The 23,087-nt window shown below is 35.4% G+C and overlaps 1 protein-coding gene across 6 annotated transcripts in view; it reads right to left on the bottom strand.

Moving 5' to 3' along the window:
* The window catches only part of VEPH1 (ventricular zone expressed PH domain containing 1), a 265,267-nt gene that overhangs the window by 67,682 nt on the left and 174,498 nt on the right, over window positions 1-23,087 (bottom strand). For all 6 annotated transcript variants that reach the window (XR_013414535.1, XM_015131877.3, XM_077994168.1 and 3 more), the window contains 2 exons: window positions 16,792-16,931; window positions 13,347-13,481 (listed from right to left, as the gene is read on the bottom strand). Coding sequence is in view for 5 of the 6 variants with exons in the window: in XM_015131877.3 (XP_014987363.2) it covers window positions 13,347-13,481; window positions 16,792-16,931 (275 nt within the window). In the remaining variant the exon portion in view is untranslated. The remainder of the gene's footprint in view (window positions 1-13,346; window positions 13,482-16,791; window positions 16,932-23,087) is intronic.

Raw genomic sequence — 23,087 nt, forward strand, 5'->3', positions numbered from 1 at the left:
TGACAAAACATTTCTATGCCAATTTAAATTTGTTAAAAAAGCATATGTACAGTATAAGTACAGTGTCTATGGACAGTGGTTAGGGAGGTATGAATAGTGTATATTAATTAGCCAAGAGTAAAGGTAATAGTTTTCTAAAGGAGATAAGAGGATTAAAAAGAAGGACTATAAAACAACAGACCAGTGTATAACAATGAAAAGAAATCTGTTTCTTAATAGTAAATAGAACTGTCACTTAAGTGTAATGCATTTACAAAATCATATGCAATCACTTAATATAATGGGTTGTGTGTACAGAATTGTTTAAATGAGGGGCCCTGATGTATATCTGTTAAGGGAAAGAAATGAATCCAAATGAAGGTAGAAATAGTATTTAGGGAGGCAAAGTTTAGAATTTGGCTGAACTTCCAAACTCAGTGGTCCTAAGGCAACAATAAAAGTCATGCTTGTAAAAAGCCATGCCATTTCTCTCAAGAACTCTTCATGTGTGAACCTCTCCTCTTATGTTAGTCATATTAATCCCAGATGAACTATCGTGGCTCTGGTGGAGGAGTGTGAGTCTACTGATACTACATAAACTGTGATAAAAATCCATCTTGTGCTTAAGCTGAAAATTCTCCTGGTGTTACCTAGCATTGCAAGCCTTATCCACGGAGCATGCTGTAAACATAGCCATGGTCAGTTAACTTCATCTTACCTTAGTGGCTGTTGTCCTAACCTTGGCCAGTTGCTTGGTGGGTGTACCTGTTCTGTTTTTTCAAGGTGAAGAGTAGAGTGTGTATTGGGGCTATGAGGAGAAGCAGAGGGTTCTTATAAAGAGAAACTCAGCACAAATCCATCATTTTCTTCACTCGGAAAATAACCATTTTTTTTTCTGGTCTCTAAAGACCATCTTTCTGTTTCCCAAATTGGTTTTCTCATGAGTGGATGCTTCCCTTTCAGCATTTAACATTTTATTCTTTTGATGTGCATCTTTACCCTCCATCTTCTCAAATCCAGATCTCGAAACATTTCAGTATTTTACTACTACTCAACCAAGAGAAAAAAATCCAAGCCTGGAAGAATTCCATCATAGCATCATAAATTGAAGCTGGAGAAAATCAGATCTCTGCTTTACTTCAGATCCACAACCTTAGGTCCCATATGGATGCTCCTCACTGCCTGACCATCCTGTTGTATTTCTCTAGGAAGCTCATGCTCCCTTCTCTGAGCCTTTCATTTCAAACCTTCTCTTTCTCAAATATCCTACCTCCCACTCCTCGCTCTCCCCACCTCACTTTCAGCTGATGGCCTCATCTCTTATTTTACTGAAAAAAATTTAAAAGCTATTAAAAAGGATGCATTCTTCTTTTCACCATCAAATCTACTAATTGATCTGGTTCTGTATGTAACCACCTCTTCTCTCGTCTGTTTCATCAGTCCTAACCTCTCTATTGCATCATCCCAGCAATTTACAAACAGGCTCCGAAGGCTTCCATTTTTACTCATCTCTACAATCCCTCCACTTACCAATCCGTTCAGCACCAAACTGCTTAAAACAGCTCTCTACACATGCTATGCTTCCTTCTTTACTCTTTCCTTCTTGTTCCTCCACCTACTTCTGTTCGTACCTTGCCCTTAAAACTCTATTAAAACTGCTCTTTCCATGTTGCCCTGTTGAATGGACACTTATCTTGATTTGGCTACCAAATCACATACAATTCCTTTCTCTCTCCTTCTTGGACACTCTCTTGATATCTGTGATGCCCTCTACACTTTCTGAGATTCTTTTGTTTCTTGGCTGCTCTCTGGATGCAATTCGGAACTGGGACCATTTCCTCTCTAAACTCTCTTCCTAGATTGTTTCAGTCTTCACATGGTTTTCATCATCTGTATGCTGATGATGTCCCAATCTATATTCCTGGCCTAAGTCCTTTCACAGTTGGATATCCAACTGTCTAAAAGACAAGTCCACTGGGACATCTGGCAGGTGGTTGAAAATTCAGATTCAGATGTCTGAAAGCCTTGTGTCCCAGCTGCCACCTTCACTCACTTGCCCCTCCCCAGAGCTCATTTTCTCCCAGTTTTATCCACCTTAATAAATGATACCACCATGCCAGAAACTTGACATCAGCTTTGATTCCTCACTTCCCCTCACACTTACATGCCATTCATTAGCTTGTTATGTCACTTTTACCTCCAAAAGTTATATTGAATGCATCATTAACTTCCATCCCTACCAGGATCATACAAGTTTAAGCTACTCTCCTCTCACCTGGATTAGCAATAGTCTCTTTTGTGATCTCCTTAATTTTACTTTTGTCCCTTTCCAATCTATTCCCCACACAGCAGACTGAGCGATCTTTTAAAAAACAAGGTGGTTGCAATGGACTGAAGGCTCATGTTTCCTTACCACCACCAAATTCATACATTGAAATCCTATTCCCCAAGGTGATACCACTGGGAGGGGGGGCCTTTGGGAGGTATTAAGTCTTGGGGATGGAGTCCTTATAAATGGGATTAGTGCCTTATTAAAGAGGCCCAAGAGAGACCACTTGTCCCTTCAACCATGTGAGGACACAGCATTTGGGCAACATCTATAAGCCAGAAAGTGGGCTCACACTAGACACTGAATCTGCCTGATCTCGGGCTTCCTAGCCTCCAGAACTGTAAGAAACATTTTCGTTGTTTATAAGCACCCAGTTAATAGTATTTTGTTATAGCAGCCCAAATGGACAAAGAAACTGAACTAAGGACGGCTGCTCAAAACTCTTCCGTGGCTTTCCATAGACTGCAATACAATCTAAGTTCCTTGCCATGGTCTGAAAGGCCAGGACAGAATTCCCCAGACTAACTCTACAGTCTCCACTCTCCCCTTTGTTCACTGACTCCATCAAGGCTGTGAAAAGGGAATGTGCTCACTTTTGCGTAGGTGTGACCATTCACTGTGATATAGGAGGAAGAAAATATTAGAACTTTCATTTCTATTTATTTTTCATCTCGTCCTTTAAGATTTCTATTTTTCAATGTTTTATAGTGAAATAACAAGTATGTAAAATAATGTATGTATATAGTTTAAAGGTAAATAAATATGCACATATTGAAGGTACTTGCTCAGAAATTTTTTTTTGATGGGATGTGTGACTTACATTTGAAGAGAATGCTCTAATACACCAAAGCTTTTCCTTTCTCTCTTATTCCTTTTTTGTTTTTGTTTTATGGTTTCAAGGCCTTTGTGCAAATTGTTCTCATTGCCAGGAAAACTTGTCTGATATCTGCTCAGAGAAGCCTTCTTTGAACATCCAACAAATGCTCATTTTCTTTAGGCATTATCTTTTAGTCTCTATCAGTGTGGAATTGTGTATTTGTTTCTTAGTGTATTGGTTGTTTCCATCAGGGCAGGGATCATGATTGTTTATGTTTAGTGTCTGCACAGTGGTTGATATAGAGCAGGCATTTTGCAGAAAATATTTTTGACTGAATACATGAACTTAAGAGTCATATTTACCATGATTTTGCTGTGATTATATTGTCTCCTCCATGTTATTTCTCATGTCATTCTTTCTATATGGAACTATTTTTCTCTTTAAAGATAAAAAAAAGCCTCTGAACTCTGTATTTCAATTTCTACCACTTTCCAACCAGCTCCTTCCCTGAGCAAAGAGTGTCCCAGACATTTGCCTCTGCATCCACATTCCACCTTCGATCTGCCCTCCAGGTCCTTCCATGATTTGCAGTCTTCACTGAGTTTTCCCCTCAATCACTGGATTAGCCCCTGGACCTGGCTTCCTAGGGTAGACTCTTATTCACATTTTCTGTTTATCTTCTTACCTCACCTTTGCCACTTAGACACTGCCTATCAGATTTTTCTGGTTCTGAGCTCATAGCCTAAAAGCCTAGAATCCTCTACCCCCATCTGGGGTTCTGAAATCCCAAACCCCATACCCTTCTAGCTTGCCCTGAAAGGAAGGTTCTCTCGAACATATACTCATACGGCTCTCCTGGAGACTGACCTTCCACAGCACTTTCATTTCCATCACACATGTAGACTTAAATTTCTCATAAGACTTTGAACCATTACATCTTATATATAATAAGCCCACCTTTTGTTTACTTACTTATGCATTTATATATTCAAGCACATTAACACTTTAACCCAAAACACTAGATCTAAGCCTGTGGGAGCATCAGAAAGTCTCCTTGGGTTCCACCCAAAATTAGTGTTTTAGTTTTATTTATGCCTTGACACTCCTGTCAATTATCCTGGGAACTATCAAGTGTGTTTGTAGCAATGTGGACTGAAAACAAATCACCAAATGTTAGCCAGATGGGGCACATTTAATTTCAGCAGTAAATGTAGTTTATTTTATTTTTTCTGTAAGGGACATAGTTTTGAGATCCCATTTCTACAGCATATGACATTTCCCTGTGCTTTGGTAACTGGAACATATGTGTTAATAAATGCTTTTCCTTCCTGAAATTCTGGCCCTTTAGCAATCCTCCAATCAACTTTGTCAACTCTCTGGTCCTCTGATAATCAGAGTGCCATTCCCTCTGAAGTGTTGGGCAGCACACGCCCTGAAATGAAATTATTAATAGTAATTTCTACTTGCTCCATGGGGGTCTTTCTCATTTCCTCAATAAATCAACTACTTTTCCACCATCTTTCTAAAATCCTTATTTTACAATGGAAATTAATTGTCTTAGAATCTATTTTTCTTCAAGTAAACTGCTCATTTACATAAGGCAATATAACTTAAAGTAATATTTTTTCCTTGATTATAAAAGAAATATATAGAGAAAAATAAGAAAATGCTAGTCCCATCAACCAGAGCTATATCATTAACATTTTATTATATTTCCTTTTGGTTGTTTTAATGGGTAATCCTCCAAATAATATTCTTTATAAAAATAATTTTGTACCCTGAAATATGGTATTTACCATAAGTGTGTTTCATATCATTAAACATGTCTCATAAACATGACTTTTCAGGATTTGTTAGTATTTTTTGTTCTCTCAGCAGAGACAGCCAGGAAATAATTCTCTCCCTTTCTCTGTATCGTCTGTCTGTCTGTCTGTCTATCTATCTATCTATCTATCTATCTATCTATCTATCTATCTATCTATCTTCCTATCTCTCCATTTCATCTATCTATCTGTCTTAAAAATATTCTTTTACCTGGATTCAGGACTAGACCTACAAAAATATTCTTTTATATGGATGTATAATAATTTCATTCTCCTATCTTTAGACATTTAGGCTATTTACAAATCCCTCTGCAATGCTTTTTGCGTTTGTTTATCTTAAGTTTTGTACACGTTTCAGATTACTTCTTTAGAACAGATTCCTAGAAGTGGAATCACTGTGTGAAAGGACAAGAATATTTTTAAGACTCTTGAAGTGCATTGCTAAACTGCTTTTTAGAAATGTTGAAATAATTTACACTTCAACTTAGAAACGTGTGAGTGCCTTAACTCTCTTGCTCAAGCCAGCACTGATTATTGTATTTTAAAAAATGTGTTAAAAAGGGTAACTTATTTTAACTTTGACTACTTTGCCTACTAATGAGGTTGAATATCTTTTATGGACTGAGTCTCCTAAGTATTTGCTCATGTTCTTCGCTCATTGATTATTGATTTCCATGAACTTATAGTAGTAGCTTAAGGATGTTAAACTTTGTTTTTCATGCTTGTTACAAATATTTTCATTTAAAATTATTGTGCATAAAAGGTTTTGCTCTTTACAGACTTATATTTTATGTAGTCAAACCTATCAATTCTTTACTCTTTGACATTAGTTATAGGTTAAATTAAATTTAAAAAACAAAGACAGAAAAGCATCTACAAAAGACACTTTAACAAATACCCATGTACCTGCCAGCCAGACTTAACAAATGCTAATATTTTGCTTCTGGTTATTTAAAAATAAAATTACAGATGAAATTGAGATCGCCTTAATTCCCTTCCCCAGTAACATTTTCCTCCTTCCTTTGCTCACTTTCTCCTTACCCAAAGGCAACCTCATCATAAATTTGGTATAATTCTAAATATAGTGTATTTTTATCATAAGTGTAGTATGTATTATAAACAATGCATAACACTGCTTGGTGTGTTTTAAAAATTTATACAGTAAAATTTATGCTATCATAGTATTCATATCATAGTTTTGCAACTTGCTTATTAAAACTCAATATCGTATTTTCAAGATTTATCCCATGCTATTACATATAGGTGTAATTAATTCATTTTACCTGCCTGTGTAACATGACTATACTACAACGTTGTTTTTCCACATTCCTCTATCAAGGGACATTTGGGTTGCTCCTGATTTTTTGCTGCAAAAAATGCTTCAGTTAGTATTTCTGTACATGTTTTCTGATGCACATATGTAAGAGTTCATCTAGAAATAGAACTGCAGAAAAATAGGGCACATGAAATTATAATATAACCATTAATTATATTATAAAGCGCAAATTGCTCTTTAAGAAGTCTGTAAATGAAAATTTGTGGGTTTTGGTTATATGGATGAATGAAGTCTGAGATTTTAGTGCACCCTTCATCTAAGTAATGTACACTGTACCCAATATGTAGTTTTTTAGCTTCCAAGTCTCCAGTATCCATTACACCACTCTGTATGCCTTTACATACTCATAGCTTAGCTCCCACTTACAAGTGAGAATATATAGTATTTGGTTTTTTTATTTCTGACTTACTTCACTTTGAATAATGGCCTCCTGCTCCATCCAAGTTGCCACAAAAGACATTTTTTTGTCTTTTTAATAGCTGAGTAGTATCAGCACATTTTATATACTGTAATATAAAAATCTTGTATTTAAACATTTTGGCCGGGCGCGGTGGCTCACGCCTGTAATCCCAGCACTTTGGGAGGCCGAGACGGGCGGATCACGAGGTCAGGAGATCGAGACCATCCTGGCTAACACGGTGAAACCCCGTCTCTACTAAAAAATACAAAAAACTCGCCGGGCGAGGTGGCGGGCGCCTATAGTCCCAGCTACTCGGGAGGCTGAGGCAGGAGAATGGCGTGAACCCGGGGGGCGGAGCTTGCAGTGAGCTGAGATCCGGCCACTGCACTCCAGCCTGGGTGACAGAGCGAGACTCCGTCTCAAAAAAAAAAAAAAAAACATTTTTATGATCAGCTTTAAAGAGAATTAAGACTTCAGAAAGAAAGTTACTCACCCATCTTAATAGTAATCTAGCTGTCATTTTTGAGTCTAATTAATGACTAATACACACATATATATATGTGTGTGTTCTTAAGTGTTCTTTTTTCTAAACAGGTATACCTATTTTACTTCCATCAAGAGTGTGTGAACATTCCCACTTTTTCACATCTTTGCCAAGACTTGTATTGTCACAGTTTTTCTTATCCTGGAGTTATAAAGATAACTTTTGATATTTTATTCTAATTGTTATAAGATTTCATTGATTACATTTAAGCCTTTAATTTATTTTGAGTTAATTGATCTATATGGTGTCTGTGAAGGATCTATTTTTATCTTTTCAGCTTGGAAAAGTTACATGTCCTTACATTATTTAAAACATATTTTATTTTCTCTTCACTGATTTGTAATCCCCCTCTATCACCTACCAGGCTTTCATATATGGTTGGGACTGTTTCAGGGCTCTTTATTATTTACCATTAATTTATTCCTGTGGCAATAATCACATGAGTTTTCTTTTTCTCTAGCATAAAAATGTCCTCCCCCACAGTCTTTCTTAAGATTTTGTTTATTCTAAATTTAAGACCAGTTTGTCAAACTCCATGAGAAAAGTCTGTTGCCATTAGGATTGGTTATGAAATTGTACTTACATTTTAATTTGGGAGAAAATTTTCATTTATATGATAATGGTTGTTTCTGACCATGAAAAGGTTATATCTTCTCATTAATTCATGTCTTTAAATTTTTTTCATTAATATTAAAAATGTTTTATCATTAAAGAGTTTCACAGTTTTTCTTATATTTATTCCTAGGTCCTTTAGAGTCTTTACTGCTATTATAGATGGCATGCTTTTCTACATTTTCTATTTAGTTATTACTCATATATAGATCTGTTATTGATTTTATATGTTGATCTTATATCAAATAACTTTATGGATCTTTTGTATAAGTTCTAAAGGTTAGATTCTTTTGAATTTTCTACACTAATAATCGTATTGTCTATAAATAATTTATCTTTCTCTCATCCTCCCTCTCAGCTCTATCTCTTTCTCTTTCTGGTTTATTCTGCTTTAATCCTTATACTTACCTGCTTTTGTCTCCCTGCATTGGGTAGGATCACTGTAAAATGATAAATTTTGAAGGTGATGACAGGTATCCTTGTTTAAGTTCTAATTATAGCAAATACCTTTACATTTTTTTCTATATGTATAAATTTAGCTCTAGGATTTTGATATCATGCTCTTTTATGTAGGCTTTTTCAAAAGGATTTGTTTCATATGTAGTTAAACAATTGTATATATACATTAACTGATTATATGTATATAATTGTGTTGGTTTCTGGACTAGTCTGTTCCATTTATCTGCATTAATTCTTTCCATAAAAGTAGAGTAATTTAATAATTGTAGGTTTTATAGTATGCTTTAATGTTTTGCAATGTCCTCTTTTTAGCCCCTCTCAAAAATTTTCAAACTAGTCTCACCTATGTATCCTTCTGGCTGTATTTTACCATCACTTCATAAGAGATAAAAAATAATTCTCTTAGAATTTAAATTGGAACTCAGTTAAAGTGCTAATTAACTAAGGAAGTATTAACATTTTTGTAATATTTACTATTTCCAATCAGGAATGTGGTAATATCACTGTTCATTCAAGTCTATTTCTCTCCATTGCTCTGTGACTTTGAGAAAATTAATCTTTCTTCTACTTAGTTTACTCATTTGTAAGATGATAATGATAATGCTGTCTATCTCATAGTGTTATCGTTGGGATTAAGTGAAATAATTGATAATAAATGAACAGAATAATTATTGGCACATTCTAAATGCCCAGTAAAGTTAATTATTATTATTAATTCTAATAGTGCTCTTTTTATCTTAATATTAACTATAAGTAATGTTGAATTTATCTTCTTATTTCAAATAGTATACTCCTTATTTCTGTGTTGTTTTCTATTTGTTATTATTATTATTTTTAATGCCTAGTATGAGCCAGGCACACTCTTTAGATATCCTGGATTCTGTAATGAACAAGCAGACAAGATCCCTGCTCTCATGGAGCTTATATTCTCAAGTTGGCTCATGCTTTCGAGCAATACTAAATTATAAAGATTATACTGGATATTCTGGTTTTATTTCACTGTTTAATAAAAACATCTTCAGTTGTTCACCGCTAGGCATAGTTTCTCTTTTGTTATCAGACAAATATTTATCATGCTAAGAACACATCTTTCCATTGCTGGTTAGTAAAAGTGCTCACTCACTTTATTCAGTCAACACATATCACTGAGTGTCAACAGTATGCCAGGAGATGCTCTAGGTGCTGGGTGTACAATGACAAGCATATGTTCTCATGGAAATCCAATCTAATTAGGGACACAGACATTAATACAATTTTTATACAAACTGTGTGTTAGTAAAGTGATTGTTGGATTTTATCAAATGTCATGTAAGTGATAAGTTTTAAAAATTTGAACTATTGAATTCATGCATTTTACTAAGTTCACTAATATTAAACTTTTATTTTTATATATTAAAAATATTTTAGCATTATATTACATAAGCATTTCCACATTTTGATGCCTTTGTGAGATTGATATATAGTTTGCAAAAGATAATTTGATTGAACTTATTTATTTATTATTTTATTTTATTTATTTATTTTTGAGACAGAGTCTTGCTCTGTCTCCCAGGCTGGAGTGCAGTGGTAGGATCTCGGCTCACTGCAATCTCCACCTCCTGGGTTCCAGCAATTCTTCTGCCTGAGCCTCCCAAGTAATTGGGATTACAGGCATGCACCACCATGCCTGGCTAATACTTGTATTTTTAGTAGAGATGGGGTTTCCCCATGTTGACTAGGCTGCTCTTGAACTCCTGACCTCAGGTGATCCGCCCCCTTCGGCTCCCCAAAATGCTGGGATTACAGGCATGAGTCACCACACCTGGCCGAATTTCATTGAATTTTATACTGAAAATTCATAATTGAAATTTGGAAAACATTTCTGGTAATGTTGGTCTGACCAAAGTAGCAGAGTACAATAACTTGAGAGATTATCAGTCAGGTTCATCTTCCTACCTCCACTCTGAACCTCCTTTAATTCATGCAAGACGGGTTTGAATTTGTGTTATTTGAGGTGGGGTGCTGGCTAGGGATTAGAATATTGGCTAACATTTATTGAGAGATCACAATGTGTGGCCATTGTTCTGAGAGCTCTGTATGTATTGACTCACTCAAGTCTCAAAACAGTGCTATGAGGTAGGTACTAATATTATTTCCATTGTACAAGTAAAGAAACTGGGCACAGAGACAAAGGACATAGAGCTGGTAAGGAGCAGAGCCAGATTTTAAAGCGAGGTGATTCAGAGCTAACATGCTTAACTACTCTGGTAGGTGTATGAATCAAGAAAGGCAGGTTATGCTGCTATAACTAATACCAAAAATTCAGTTTCTAACAAAACAACAGATGTTTCTTTCTCATACAAAATGTGTGGTGGGACTGGGTGGCTCTCTAGAGCAGAAGCCCTCCATGTGGTGGCTCAGAATTCCAGGCTGTTTTCATCTTCTGGCAACTCAGTTTCAACATTTGCTCCTACAATCATCATTATCACGGTAAAGGAAAAAAGGAATTGCAAAGAATAGTACACTGGCTTTTAAAAGATTCCTCTTGGAGTGATACATATCCCCTCCCATATTTCATTGGCTGAATCAAGTCACATGACCGGCTTTGCTTCAGTAGACACGGAAATGTGATCCTCTCCTGGGCCCAGAGGAGGGAGGTACTAGATTCATCAGTGACAACCCTGAAATCGCAAGTGTATGTGTATCAGTTCTAGCTCTGCCACTGACCTTCAACAGGTCCCTTTGCTTCTGATTTTAACATCCAGAAAATGACAGAATTTTTAAATTTCTTCAATTGATACGTATTATTTAACGAGAGTCTAGTGTGTGCCAAGCACTGTGTAGCTCTGGCAATACAACGGTAAATATGGCAAAATCCCTGCCCTCAAGCAGTTTGCAATTTAATAGATATCTCACTGATAATTTTTAGTTCCAAAATTCCAAGATTCTGTTAAAAAGCAACCACAATAAGAAACTTCTCTTCATATTGTCCAGAATGTTATATTCTAGATACTCAGGCATTAGGAATTTCTTCTTTCTTTATTGTGTACCTGAATCCATTTCGCTGCAGTGAAACTCCGTCATTGCAGCTGATACGCACATGGCCATCTCTTTCAAATCACTAATGTATGTCTATATGGCACCTATTGTGAAAATAAAGCAGACTTTGCATCATTCTCTTAACTATTTTGAACTTAGTACAGAGAATACTTCATAAAAAATAGGAAAAAATGTACCTGAGAAATACTTGGGCAGATAATTTTGCCACACAATGTACATTGCAGGTATCAAAGTTTTTTTCTATTACTCATGAACAAACCAAATTATAAAACTTTAAAAATTTTTAAATTTGATTTATAGTTAATTTTCCCTTAGAGAAATGTTTATTAGCATGGAATACAAGAAATGTGAATAAGTATACTTGTGAGTATGCACAAAAGTAGTTTTCCAAGTTTTTTTTTTTAATCTCTTAGGATTTGAAACAGCCTGCCAAGTTTTAATTTACTGGTTGCCTCTAGTTAAAATACAGTTAGCAATGAAAAATTTATGAGAACTTGAGGCACTGTCTTCAAATATGATGCAACAGTTGAAAATTTGAATGAAATGTGCAAAGAATTCCATTTTACTCCACACTGAAGCAATTGTGGCATTTCCTTTATTTTTAATACTGCACGTTGAATTCCTAAACACAATCCAAAAAGCAGTGATGCAATAGTTTGATGGGTTTTTAGTGTCTTACAGACCATTACAAATAAACTTCTGATTAATTATGCTCATTTTTCATATTATCAGAATTCTTCATCACTTAAAAGATACTTTGTTAGTTTCACAAGAGATCAGTTCTGGAGTACTTAATTTACTACTCATTTGTACTATGAATTTGTTTAATATTGGCATGCTTGTCTCCCTTTTCAACAGTAAAACAAGGACAGACACCATGATTATATACTCGCAGAACATCTGGTTTGCTCAGTAAGCATCGAATACTTATTCCTGGGTTATCTAAAAGTCAAAATAAGAATAATCAGAATATTTGAGTTTGGGAAGGGCTAAAAGAGAGAAGCTGATAATATTTACTAGAAGAGATTAATAACCATTCTTTTCTCTCAGTATACATATTTCCCTTGAGCAATCCAGTCTTCTGCCATGACACTAAGTGCTAGCTTGTGACTCCCAAATCCATATCTCCAGTCAAAGCTTTCTTCCTGAAGCCCACATTGGCATTTAACCACCACCACCACCTGGTTAGTCATATAAACAGCTTGGATTCAACATGTAAACCAGAATGCTTTATCTTCTTGTGTTCCATCAGATTACTTTGTGATTTCTCATTTTCAGGGTGATATTATCATCCAGTTAGCCAAACAATGCACCTGGAGTCATCCTGGATTCTTCTGTTTTTCTTATAGGCTGCAAGTCCTGTTAATTTGACTTTCTTAATAGCTCTCCAATCTTCCTATAACTTCTAACTTTAGTTCAGGCCTTCTTTCTTAGTCACTGTGCTCCTATAAAAAAATACCTAAGACTGGGTAATTTATAAATAATAGAAACTTATTTTTTATAGTTCTGGAGCTGGGAAGACCAAGATCAAGGAGTAGTGGAACTACAGGCATGTGCTACCATGCCTGGCTAATTAAAAAAAAATTTTTTTAAAGATGGAGTCTTGCTAAGTTGTTCAGGCTAATCTTGAACTACTGGCCTCATATCATCCTCCTGCCTCAACCTCCTGAGTAGCTGGGATTACAGATACAAGTCACCACACCCAGTTGTAAAATCTTTTCTATTTCATAGTATGCATGCAGTTATTGTGTGGTTCTAAGGAACCATATTGTGTCAGTATATAGACCTCAAAGGGCAATGTCCTTGTTTACTGGTACCACTCTATTCTGAATCCACTATGGTACCACGTGAAAATAATTACTTATAAGGGTTTTCTGATAATAATTAAAAAAAAAGGTAAAGGAAAGAAGGAAGAAATTAAATTGCTAACAAAAAAAAAAAAAGGAAAACTGTTTCAAGACAATCTTAAATCTTGGCTTGTAACATGGCCAAGGAAAGGAACATTTACCTTTTGCTGTGGAAACGTGGACTCCATCATGGCTGTTTCAAAGCTGTGAGCATCCCCTGCCTTGGTCTTCTCCCACAGTGCTCTGAGAAATTGCACAGAATGACTCTGAATGGACAGGGGTTCAGGAAACAGGCTCTGAAAGGGCATTAAAGACAGAAACAGAATATACTATGTCTTGTCTCAATAGTATTGTTTGATTGATTTCAAGGCACTGTTTAGGCTTGGTTTGAACTTTAACATGATTCAAATTTAAATGAAACAAGAAAAAGATCTGTCTTAAAGATCAAACATATGGGGGTTGGGCGTGGTGAATGAACCTGTATTCCCAGCACTTTGGGATACTGAGGCAGGAGGATTGCTTAAGACCAGGAGTTTGAGAACAGCCTGGCCAATATAGCATGACCCCTACCTCTCTTAAAATTTAAATGAGGCCGGGCACTGTGGCTCATGTCTGTAATCCTAGCACTTTGGGAGGCTGAGGCGGGTGGATCACGATGTCAGGAGATCAAGGCCATTCTGGCTAACATGGTGAAACCCCGTCTCTACGAAAAATACAAAAAATTAGCCAGGCGTGGTGGCATGTGCCTATAGTCCCAGCTACTTGGGAGGCTGAGGCAGGAGAATTGCTTGAACCCGGGAGGCAGAAGTTGCAGTGAGCCGAGATCCTACCACTGCACTCCAGCCTGGGAGACAGAGTGAGACTCTGTCAAAAAAAAAAAAAAAAAAAAAAATTAAACGAAAAAAGATCAAACATATGATATATTTCAGGATTTCATTTTTTAACAGAAATTTAAAATTATTTCATAGTATTTTCAAGGCAGTTGATAATGATATCCATAAGTATGCCTAACCTTTGTAATATAGTGTTTATCTCAGTGATTTCCCAAAGATGCTCCTTAATTGGAATATGGTTAATATAAATATTCATATTTATTTTCTCAAAGATCTGGGAATTAAGGAATAAAATCAAAGTAGAGCACAAAAATCAAGTATATTTATACAGAGTAGATCACGAAGAGTAGATATTAAACAACTAAGTTCATTATTAAATTAATCAAATATGAACAGTAGGAGTGGGTATGTTGGGGACAGAAAAATAGTTTTAATTCTAAAATGTATAATGTGTGAATATTCTTAAAACTTTCAGATAAATTCTCTAAGTGTTGAGCAATAAGAATGTGAACATAAAGAAAATCACATTTACATGTATTTCATTCAAGCCAATGAAAATAAACTTTTCAAAGAAAGATTTTAACTTGTGTTTGTATATTTACTAATCAATGATATGTCTAATAATCATTCACATATGATAGTGTTATACCTATAAATGTAAGAAGCTTTTCAATTCAAAGAAACAATTTTTTAAAAAATGTATAGAACATCTATAAAGGTATAAAATACCATTTATGTACATACAGTGTGATACATAGGATCCTTTATGTATAATGTATAATAAAATAATGAGATTAGCTTATGAAATCATATCTTCTTTTTACGTCAATGACTGTCTAAGCACTGATGTATGAGACTAAGTGGTTTGTATGTACAAACCTTCTATTTAGTGAATGAAGATTAATAAATACTATTCCAGAAAAATTTTATTATTATCATCAAAATGAACTATTTCTAGTACTGAATGGGAAAAGATGGAGGATCTTAATGCTCAAGTTAGTGATCCACAGATTTAAAAAGTTTAAGGGCCAGCAATAGATAAATTACATAACCCATAATGTGGATATATCTGAGAAATTATTGATTATTATCAAAAACTGATGCAGCACCCAATTTTTCATTTAAAGAACAGGACCAGATTTAATGAATCATCAATCTAAACAGAAGCATTTAGACTGGAGTCTGTGAATTTGAGAACTGTATGAATGTGTGCAGTTGACAGAAAAGGCAAAGAGTTTGGCCCAATGCACAAGAGTAGTGCCAGGTTGTAATTATTAATATCAAGTCAAAGTTTGATTTTTATTTACCCCAAAGTCAGAATTCAGGCAGAAGATGACACAATATCATAAGTGTGGAAAAACAAAGAAATCATTACAGTAAAATGAACACAGAAGAAACATAGCATACACAGATGCTTTTTGGTGATTTTGTTTAAAGAGAAAGACAAAGAATCAGACAAAGTCAATAAAATAATACTGAGGGGCAAAAAAACCCATCAAGATTTCTTGGTTTGTTTTCAGAAAACTGACAACTGTTTAGAACAAAGCCAAAGATGAAACCAAATATAAAATCACTGATGAAAACTAAGTGAAAAATATAAGCAAAAGAGAAGAAAAATAAGGCCGTTATTTCAAGAAAAGGGACAGTCAATGCTGTTTTTTGTATTCACGTACAATTTGGTTCACACCAAAATGTGAGTTGTTCTCTATGAGATGTTATTAAATGTTCATAAGAGGACTCGTTTTAGAAAAAAACAGTATTCCTAAGGCATATCCAATCTGTCTCTTTTCTTAATTACCATAGTTCTACTTTATTATTATAATGTATTCAGCATTAAAATTCATTATTTTCCAATAAGCCTGACTTTATTTTATAAAGAAATACAACTGTCTTCTTGGTGATTTTTACAGGAGCTATTATGAAAATATTTTATTAACAGAAGTAAATAAAGTGTCATATCATTTGGCTTTTCAGCCATGTTATAACATTTGCATTTTGTTTTTTTCTGCCTTTGCCCTCCCTGCTTCTAGCTGCATAAAATAATGCATTTTAAAAATAAAAATACGTTATTTTTCAACATATGTATGACAACAAAAAGACCACTGGGTCAGGGGTCAGATAATCTGAGTTCTGCCCTTCAGTTTTCTTATCTGTAAAAATGATTCCTAAGATTCCTTCTACTACTAACATTTTATAATCTATGTTCAAATTTTACATGAAAGTTTAGTGCATCTGAGATAACTATTTTCAAATAAGAATCTCTTTTGATGCTAACATCTCTGCATCAAATTCTTCATTCTCAAGTTGTAAGTTGCTCTTTACATAATTTCACCTATGTACATATATTCTACAGAAAAAAAGAGACATTCTAGTATCTTAACAATGTCAAAAAGAATATACTAACACTAACATTAACTGGAGATTGGAAGACTCTAGACAAATCAAGGCTAGCACTACTACATAAGGGAAGCTATTCTCCCAAATACACTGCTTTTGCTGTTGTTTAACCAAAGATATTTTCCCTTTCATTCTTCTTTTTTAAAGCTAAGGATATTTAAGATATTAATATGTTTGGCTAACTGATTAATAATTCCTTCTTTTATAAGGAAACTATCCTAAAATATAAAAAAGAGGTTAAAATTATTAATGAAATATGTATGTATTGCTGTTATCTACATATCAACTCTGGCCAAAGAATAATTCAATAAAAGTGATTATAAGCCCATATCCCACAGGCTCATTAAAGAGCCTGATGAACACAAATTATACAAACCTGCTGAAATAGAAACATGATCTGGATCCATGGCTGAGGTTCTTGACTGATGAGAATAAAACTGGACTTACTGTATAGGCAGTAATGACCCTTCAGGGAGCAGGTGAAGAACAACTTTGCTACACAACTTCTCACGGTGTCTAGAAACAAATACAGTGTTAAATGTTATGGTCTTTCCAGAGTTACACTTTATATTGATACTTCAACACACAAATGCCTTTATAAAATATCCTTCAGTTTTCAGACTGTGAGCTAGTAACTACAAACAACTGTATATTTGAGAGTGGATCCATTTCATAGAAAGTAGATTTAAATAAAGATGTTTTAAATTATTATTATTGTTTTAATGAACAATGTATGAAGATTCTTTGAGCAACTCCAATGGGGGGGGAAACCCTCTCATCAATAAAATGGGAGATACTGCATCATTTTCATGTTGAAGTGATTACCTGGGAAAAATAAACAAATGGATTAAGAAAATCCAGGCATTTTCTGGGTAGTAAATGACTTGCCATGAACTGTGGATGCTTTTCTTTTGGCTGTGCAGGGGCCTCAGAGATAGCTTCCAAAATAACTCTGGCTGAGGTGTAGCTTCCTATGAACTGTACTGGTCAGGTTTGAAAAGGTTATCTCACCTTGAAGGATTTCAGCTGGGAGACTTAATGAGAAGGATACCTTCAGGGACAAGGAAGTAGTGGGTGGGTGGTGTAGAGGTGGTGAGGCACCATGGGTAGAGACAGGAATAATGAATACATAAATGAATGAAGCAAATATGGTTTGAGATTCTACGTGCTAGGCACTGTGTTAAGTACTGGATAATAAACATTATCATTAATTGACTTCCACATGTGTTACATGTTTGACTTCATTTAATTTTACCCTACAAGATGGGTATTATTTCTGTTATAAAGATGAAGTAACAGCTCACTAGAAAGCCAGTTTAGTAAACCACTGTGACTGCGTTGTTCACTTTTATAACCTTGGCACATGACTGATAAATATGAATAGATAACTAATGTCTGGAGAGATGAATGATGAATGATGCTCAGAGATCCAGAAAAAAATGGCTCAAGCCTGCTCAATCTGTGGCAGAGCCAGGACTGGAATTCAGCAGGGCTGATACCATGTTGGAATGTTTTAGGCTCTACTATACTGGGGATTTTTTAAATCTGTAGAGTCGTACTGATAGCTCATGGAGTATTTTTGGTTTCAGAATTAATCTGACATTTTAAATGAAATGTTTTGAAAATTAATAGAGGCCAGGCATGGTGGCTCATGCGTGGAATCCCAGCACTTTGGGAAGCCAAGGTGGGCGGATTGCCTCATCTCAAGGGTTTGAGACCAGCTCGGACAACATGGTGAAACCCCTTCTCTACAAAAAAATAAAGAAATTAGCTGGGCACGGTGGCATCTGCCAGTGACTTGGGGGGCTGAGCAAGAGGTGGGCTTGAGCCCAGGAGGTGGAGTCTGCAGTGAGGTGAGATCGTGCCACTGCACTCTAGCCTGGGCAACAGAGAAATACTCTGTCTCAAAAAAACAAAACAAAACAAAAACAAAAAGAAAGGCAGACAGAAGAAAAAAAGAAAGAAAGAAAGAAAGAAAGAGAAAGAAAGAAAGAAAGAAAGAAAGAAAGGAAGGAAGGAAGGAAGGAAGGAAGGAAGGAAGGAAGAAAATTAATAGATTCAGTGATCCAGTATGCCCTACTCTTAAAAATGGAAATGGACTAGAGTTTTTTGAAAGTTGATGAGAAAGCCAGGCACAGTGGCACACACCTGTAGTACTAGCTACTTGGGAGGCAGAAGTGGGAGAATCCCTGAGCCCAGGTGTTCAAGGCCAGCTTGGGCAATATGGTGAGATCACATCTCTAAAAGCAAACAAACAAAATAATAAAAGCTGATAAGGATCCTGAGTAAGGGCGACAGAGTCAGTCCCCACCTAAGACAGAGTGTTGTTGAATTCTCTAGTGAATGGGGGAGGAAGACTTATCTGTGCTCCATCAGAGGTCAGGTATGAAAGAAGTGACAGGCTTTTCAGGAAAAGATTGCAAAATCTTAGAGATAGTGGCCAATGAGAGATTAGAGGAGAAGTTCTTGGAAACCAAACAATAATGTGACAGGGCAAGTTAGATATATATACAGAAATGTTAATCATTAATAGCTTTCTGTGATTCTGAAACATTGGTAAAGAAGAGGACTAGCTTTCGTGAAGGTAATTGTTTCAGGAAATTAAAAAGATTTAAGTTGAACATGCAGTGTTCTTGCATAAAATCAGAAATCATGTCTGTATTCTGTGGGCGAATGAATCATGAGATGTAAAGAGTTCTTGAAGCCTCAATGGACAAGACCAGGAGGTCTGGCACTGAGAAAGACCTGGGAGAATAGAATGGAGCATAATATCAAGTTAAAATTGCCCAATCAGAAATTGTTTGACAATGATAATTTTTTTAAGTTGGCACATATGCTCTGAAAAATTGAATTTAATTTATGCTAAAGAAATAGGAAACCTAGTATCTCAAGAGCGCATACAAAAAATGGTATTTGAAATAAATCTAAGTGTAACATATATATTGAGATAGCAATATGTGTTGTTTTAATGGAAAGTTTCAAAACGAAACAAGTTCTTTTCCAAGAATTCATGTAGTTAGCCTGAGAGTTGCAAGTTGGACTTTAGGCCTTTACCATGAAAACAAAGTTTCTGCCTTTTTCCTCCCTCTAAATTTTTACTGCCAATTCATGTTTTCTTTTGAAAATAAACATTGATTAGATTTATTTCACTCACTCTGAGCCTACCAGCTTTTTATATACAAACCACAGAAGTCTCAGATCACATAAAATGGTCAAAGTAGTACAAGAGAGAGATCCTTAACTTAGAAGCCTATACACTGGCTATAAAAATACATCAGTTCTGTGATACAAGGCTTCTGTTAATGCTTTTAGTAAATCTGGTCTGTAGCAATATTTTTATTCTCTTTTTTTTTTGAGACGGAGTCTCGCTCTGTCGCCCAGGCTGGAGTGCAGTGGCCGGATCTCAGCTCACTACAAGCTCCGCCTCCCGGGTTTACGCCATTCTCCTGCCTCAGCCTCCCGAGTAGCTGGGACTACAGGCGCCCGCCACCTCGCCCGGCTGGTTTTTTGTACTTTTTAGTAGAGACGGGGTTTCACCGGGTTAGCCAGGATGGTCTCGACCTCCTGACCTCGTGATCCGCCCGTCTCGGCCTCCCAAAGTGCTGGGATTACAGGCTTGAGCCACCGTGCCCGGCCTTCTCATTTTTTTTTCAGAGCTTTCTTGGCTTGGAAAATTCTCCCCCTGACATTAAGACTTAGTTGTTCATTTTTCCTGTATTTCCTTACTGTTTATTCCACAGTATCAAACAGTAGGAATGCAATAAATTGTTGTTGGATGAATGAACGGATGAGTGTCAGATATGTGTTGAGAGGAATAGGGGCCTGATGATGGTCCTGCTCTTAAGAAGCTTGCAGCTAAATGGGAGAAACATCTGAACTTGTAACAATGGTTATAAGTTGTTTTAAGTTTATGAGATAATGGAGGGACACACAATGATGACTGCTCAGAGAAATAAGCAACTCATTCTGACTGGAGAACAGGGGATCATTTTTCGAAGTATACCTCAAATATCCCCTTCTCCATGAACTTAAAAAGATGTAAGTTGAACATACAGTGTTCTTGCATAAAATCAGAAATCATGTCTGTATTCTGTGGGCGAATGAATCATGAGGTGTAAAGAGTTCTTGAAGCCTCAATGGACAAGACCAGGAGGAGAAGGGGATATTTGAGGTATACTTTGAAAAATGATCAAGATTTTGAACTTAAAGCGTGACAGAAACAAGAGCTTTAAGTGTAGAAAACCCTGAAGGCAATCACATCAACATAAATATTTAAGGTAATTCCAGATAGTATGTTTAGTATATCTCAGTCATTGAAATATTACTTATATAATTGTATAATTGATGCCAAAAGGATTATTCATTTTTCTAGATTAAATGTTGAAGAGAGAAATCATGCTGTCTTAAATATAGAATGCTTTCCATATTCAACTAAATCTGAGAGTAGTTTCTTTATTTTTATTGGAATGTGGCTTCTTTTTCTAATAATTAAAGGATTTGGTTTGGTCTTTATAAAGACTAAAGTTAACATGAACATAAGTAATTATAGAGTATAATGTGTTATTGTTAAAATACCCAAATATATTACACAGATAAATAAATTTAAAGACATGATACAAAAATACAAGAATATTTGGTCTTCTTTTTGAGTCAAAATCTTTCAGAATCATTTTGGAATTCTTTGTTTCTTCTGCCACTCTTCCTCCACAATGCCATTTATGTGCCTTTATTCCTGCAACACATTCACTAGACCGCATCTGAGAAACACGTCGTTCTTCTTGAGAAACTAGACACTTGTAACCCATTTCTCAGGTGGCCATTCATAACCTGTGCCATTATATAGATTTTGTTTTGTTTGTTTAGAGATAAGTGTCTTAAGATTAAAAATGGAATATGGCTTTGATTTTTTAATAGCTAGTAGAAATATCAAAGAATTGGCTTTATGTTTTGGAAAAAAAGAATAAATTAGGTCTCATTTTGAATTCTTTACAAAACTTATCCTTTGAAAGTTCCCTCCCAGTGAAATAAGCATCAGACAAATGTATCTGGCTCATTTCCCAGGGCGTTCAACTGAGCATTGTAGAAACTGTATTTCTACAATGATTTATAAAAGCTCAAACACATGAATATGTTTGCTGAAACTGCTAGACTGTGAGTATTTACATATTGAACATAGCTTATAAATAAACAACAAACTCAGAGAAGCCATTTTGAGACATTTAGGAAAGGAACTAGTTTTCATTGACTCCTTACTTTGTACACAGATGTAAGTGTAACCAATTACATTTCATCTTTATGAAGTAGGCTTTGTTATCTCCATCTTACTGAAGAGGAAATCTCAAGATCAAACTTCCGGGAAACAGCTGAACTGGAATTTGAACCCAGATGCCACAGTCTATTCTCTTTCTAGTACATGAATGAATGGCTCAGATAAAACAGAGGCAATAGAAATAACTCAAAAAGAAGTATAATTCAATAGAAAGAGCATTGGCTCAGGATTCAGACTGAGTTTTATGGAGATTGTGTTTCTTTTCCTCTCTGTCCTTGAGTTTCTTATCTTTAAAGTGGTAGCAAACCAAAAACTGATCCACAATAAAAAAAAAAGCTCATCTACTTAAACAATTTTTACATTTTAATTTGCTTATTATCTTTCTCTCCTAGATTATGAACTCCATGAGGGTAACATTTTTTTATTGTGGTAAATTATATGAAACATATAATTTATAGATAATATGGTTTAAAATTTAAACCATTTTTAGTTGCACAGTTCATTGGCATTAAATACATTCACATTGTTGTGCAATCATCACCACCATCCATCTCCAGAACTCTTCCATCCTTCCCAGTTGAAACCCTATACCCATTAAACTGTAACTCCCCATCTTCCTCTCCCCTGAGCCCCTGGCAACCAACCATTATATTTTCTGTCTTTATGAATTTGGCTACTCTAGGTACCTCATACAAGTGGAATCATATTGTTCTTTTGTTCTGGCTTATTTCACTTAGCATAATATCTTCAATGTTCATACACATGGTAGCATGTGTCAGAATTTTGTTTCTTTATTAAAGCTGAATTATGCCATGGTTTGCTTGTTCATTTATCTGTTGATGGACATTTGAGTTGTTCATACCTTTTGGCTACTGTGAATAATGCTACTATGAACATGAGTATGGAAATATCTCTTTGAGGCTGTGATTTAAGTTCTTCTTGGTATATACAAAGAAGAGGCATTATTGGCCACTTCTGTCTATATACCATGGGTGCACAAAGACCTATGCTTTGACCCTGATCTTGAGGAAAAAAATAAAAATTTTGTATTGTTATGTGAAAACATATACTTAAATAAAAGCATAAGAAAAGGTCTGTACTGTTATAGATCAACCATCGACAGTGATTACTTTCATATTGAGAAGTGGGAGTGGGGTGAGGAGCATGCACTTTTTACTTCATATACTCCTGTATTATTTTAATTCTCTCCTTATCAGTTTTTATTCATGTATTGCTTATATAATTTAAAAATATACAATGAAAAAGTGCCATTTGTTAAAGCAGGCAATTTATTTATGTGTAGTTTTCAAGAGGGAATCTCACTCTGTTGCTTAGGCTGGAGTATAGTGGTGCAATCTGGACTCACCACAACCTCTGCCTCCTGGGTTCAAGGATTCTCCTGT

This window comes from Macaca mulatta, chromosome 2 (assembly GCF_049350105.2).
Source record: "Macaca mulatta isolate MMU2019108-1 chromosome 2, T2T-MMU8v2.0, whole genome shotgun sequence".
Lineage (NCBI taxonomy): Eukaryota > Metazoa > Chordata > Mammalia > Primates > Cercopithecidae > Macaca > Macaca mulatta.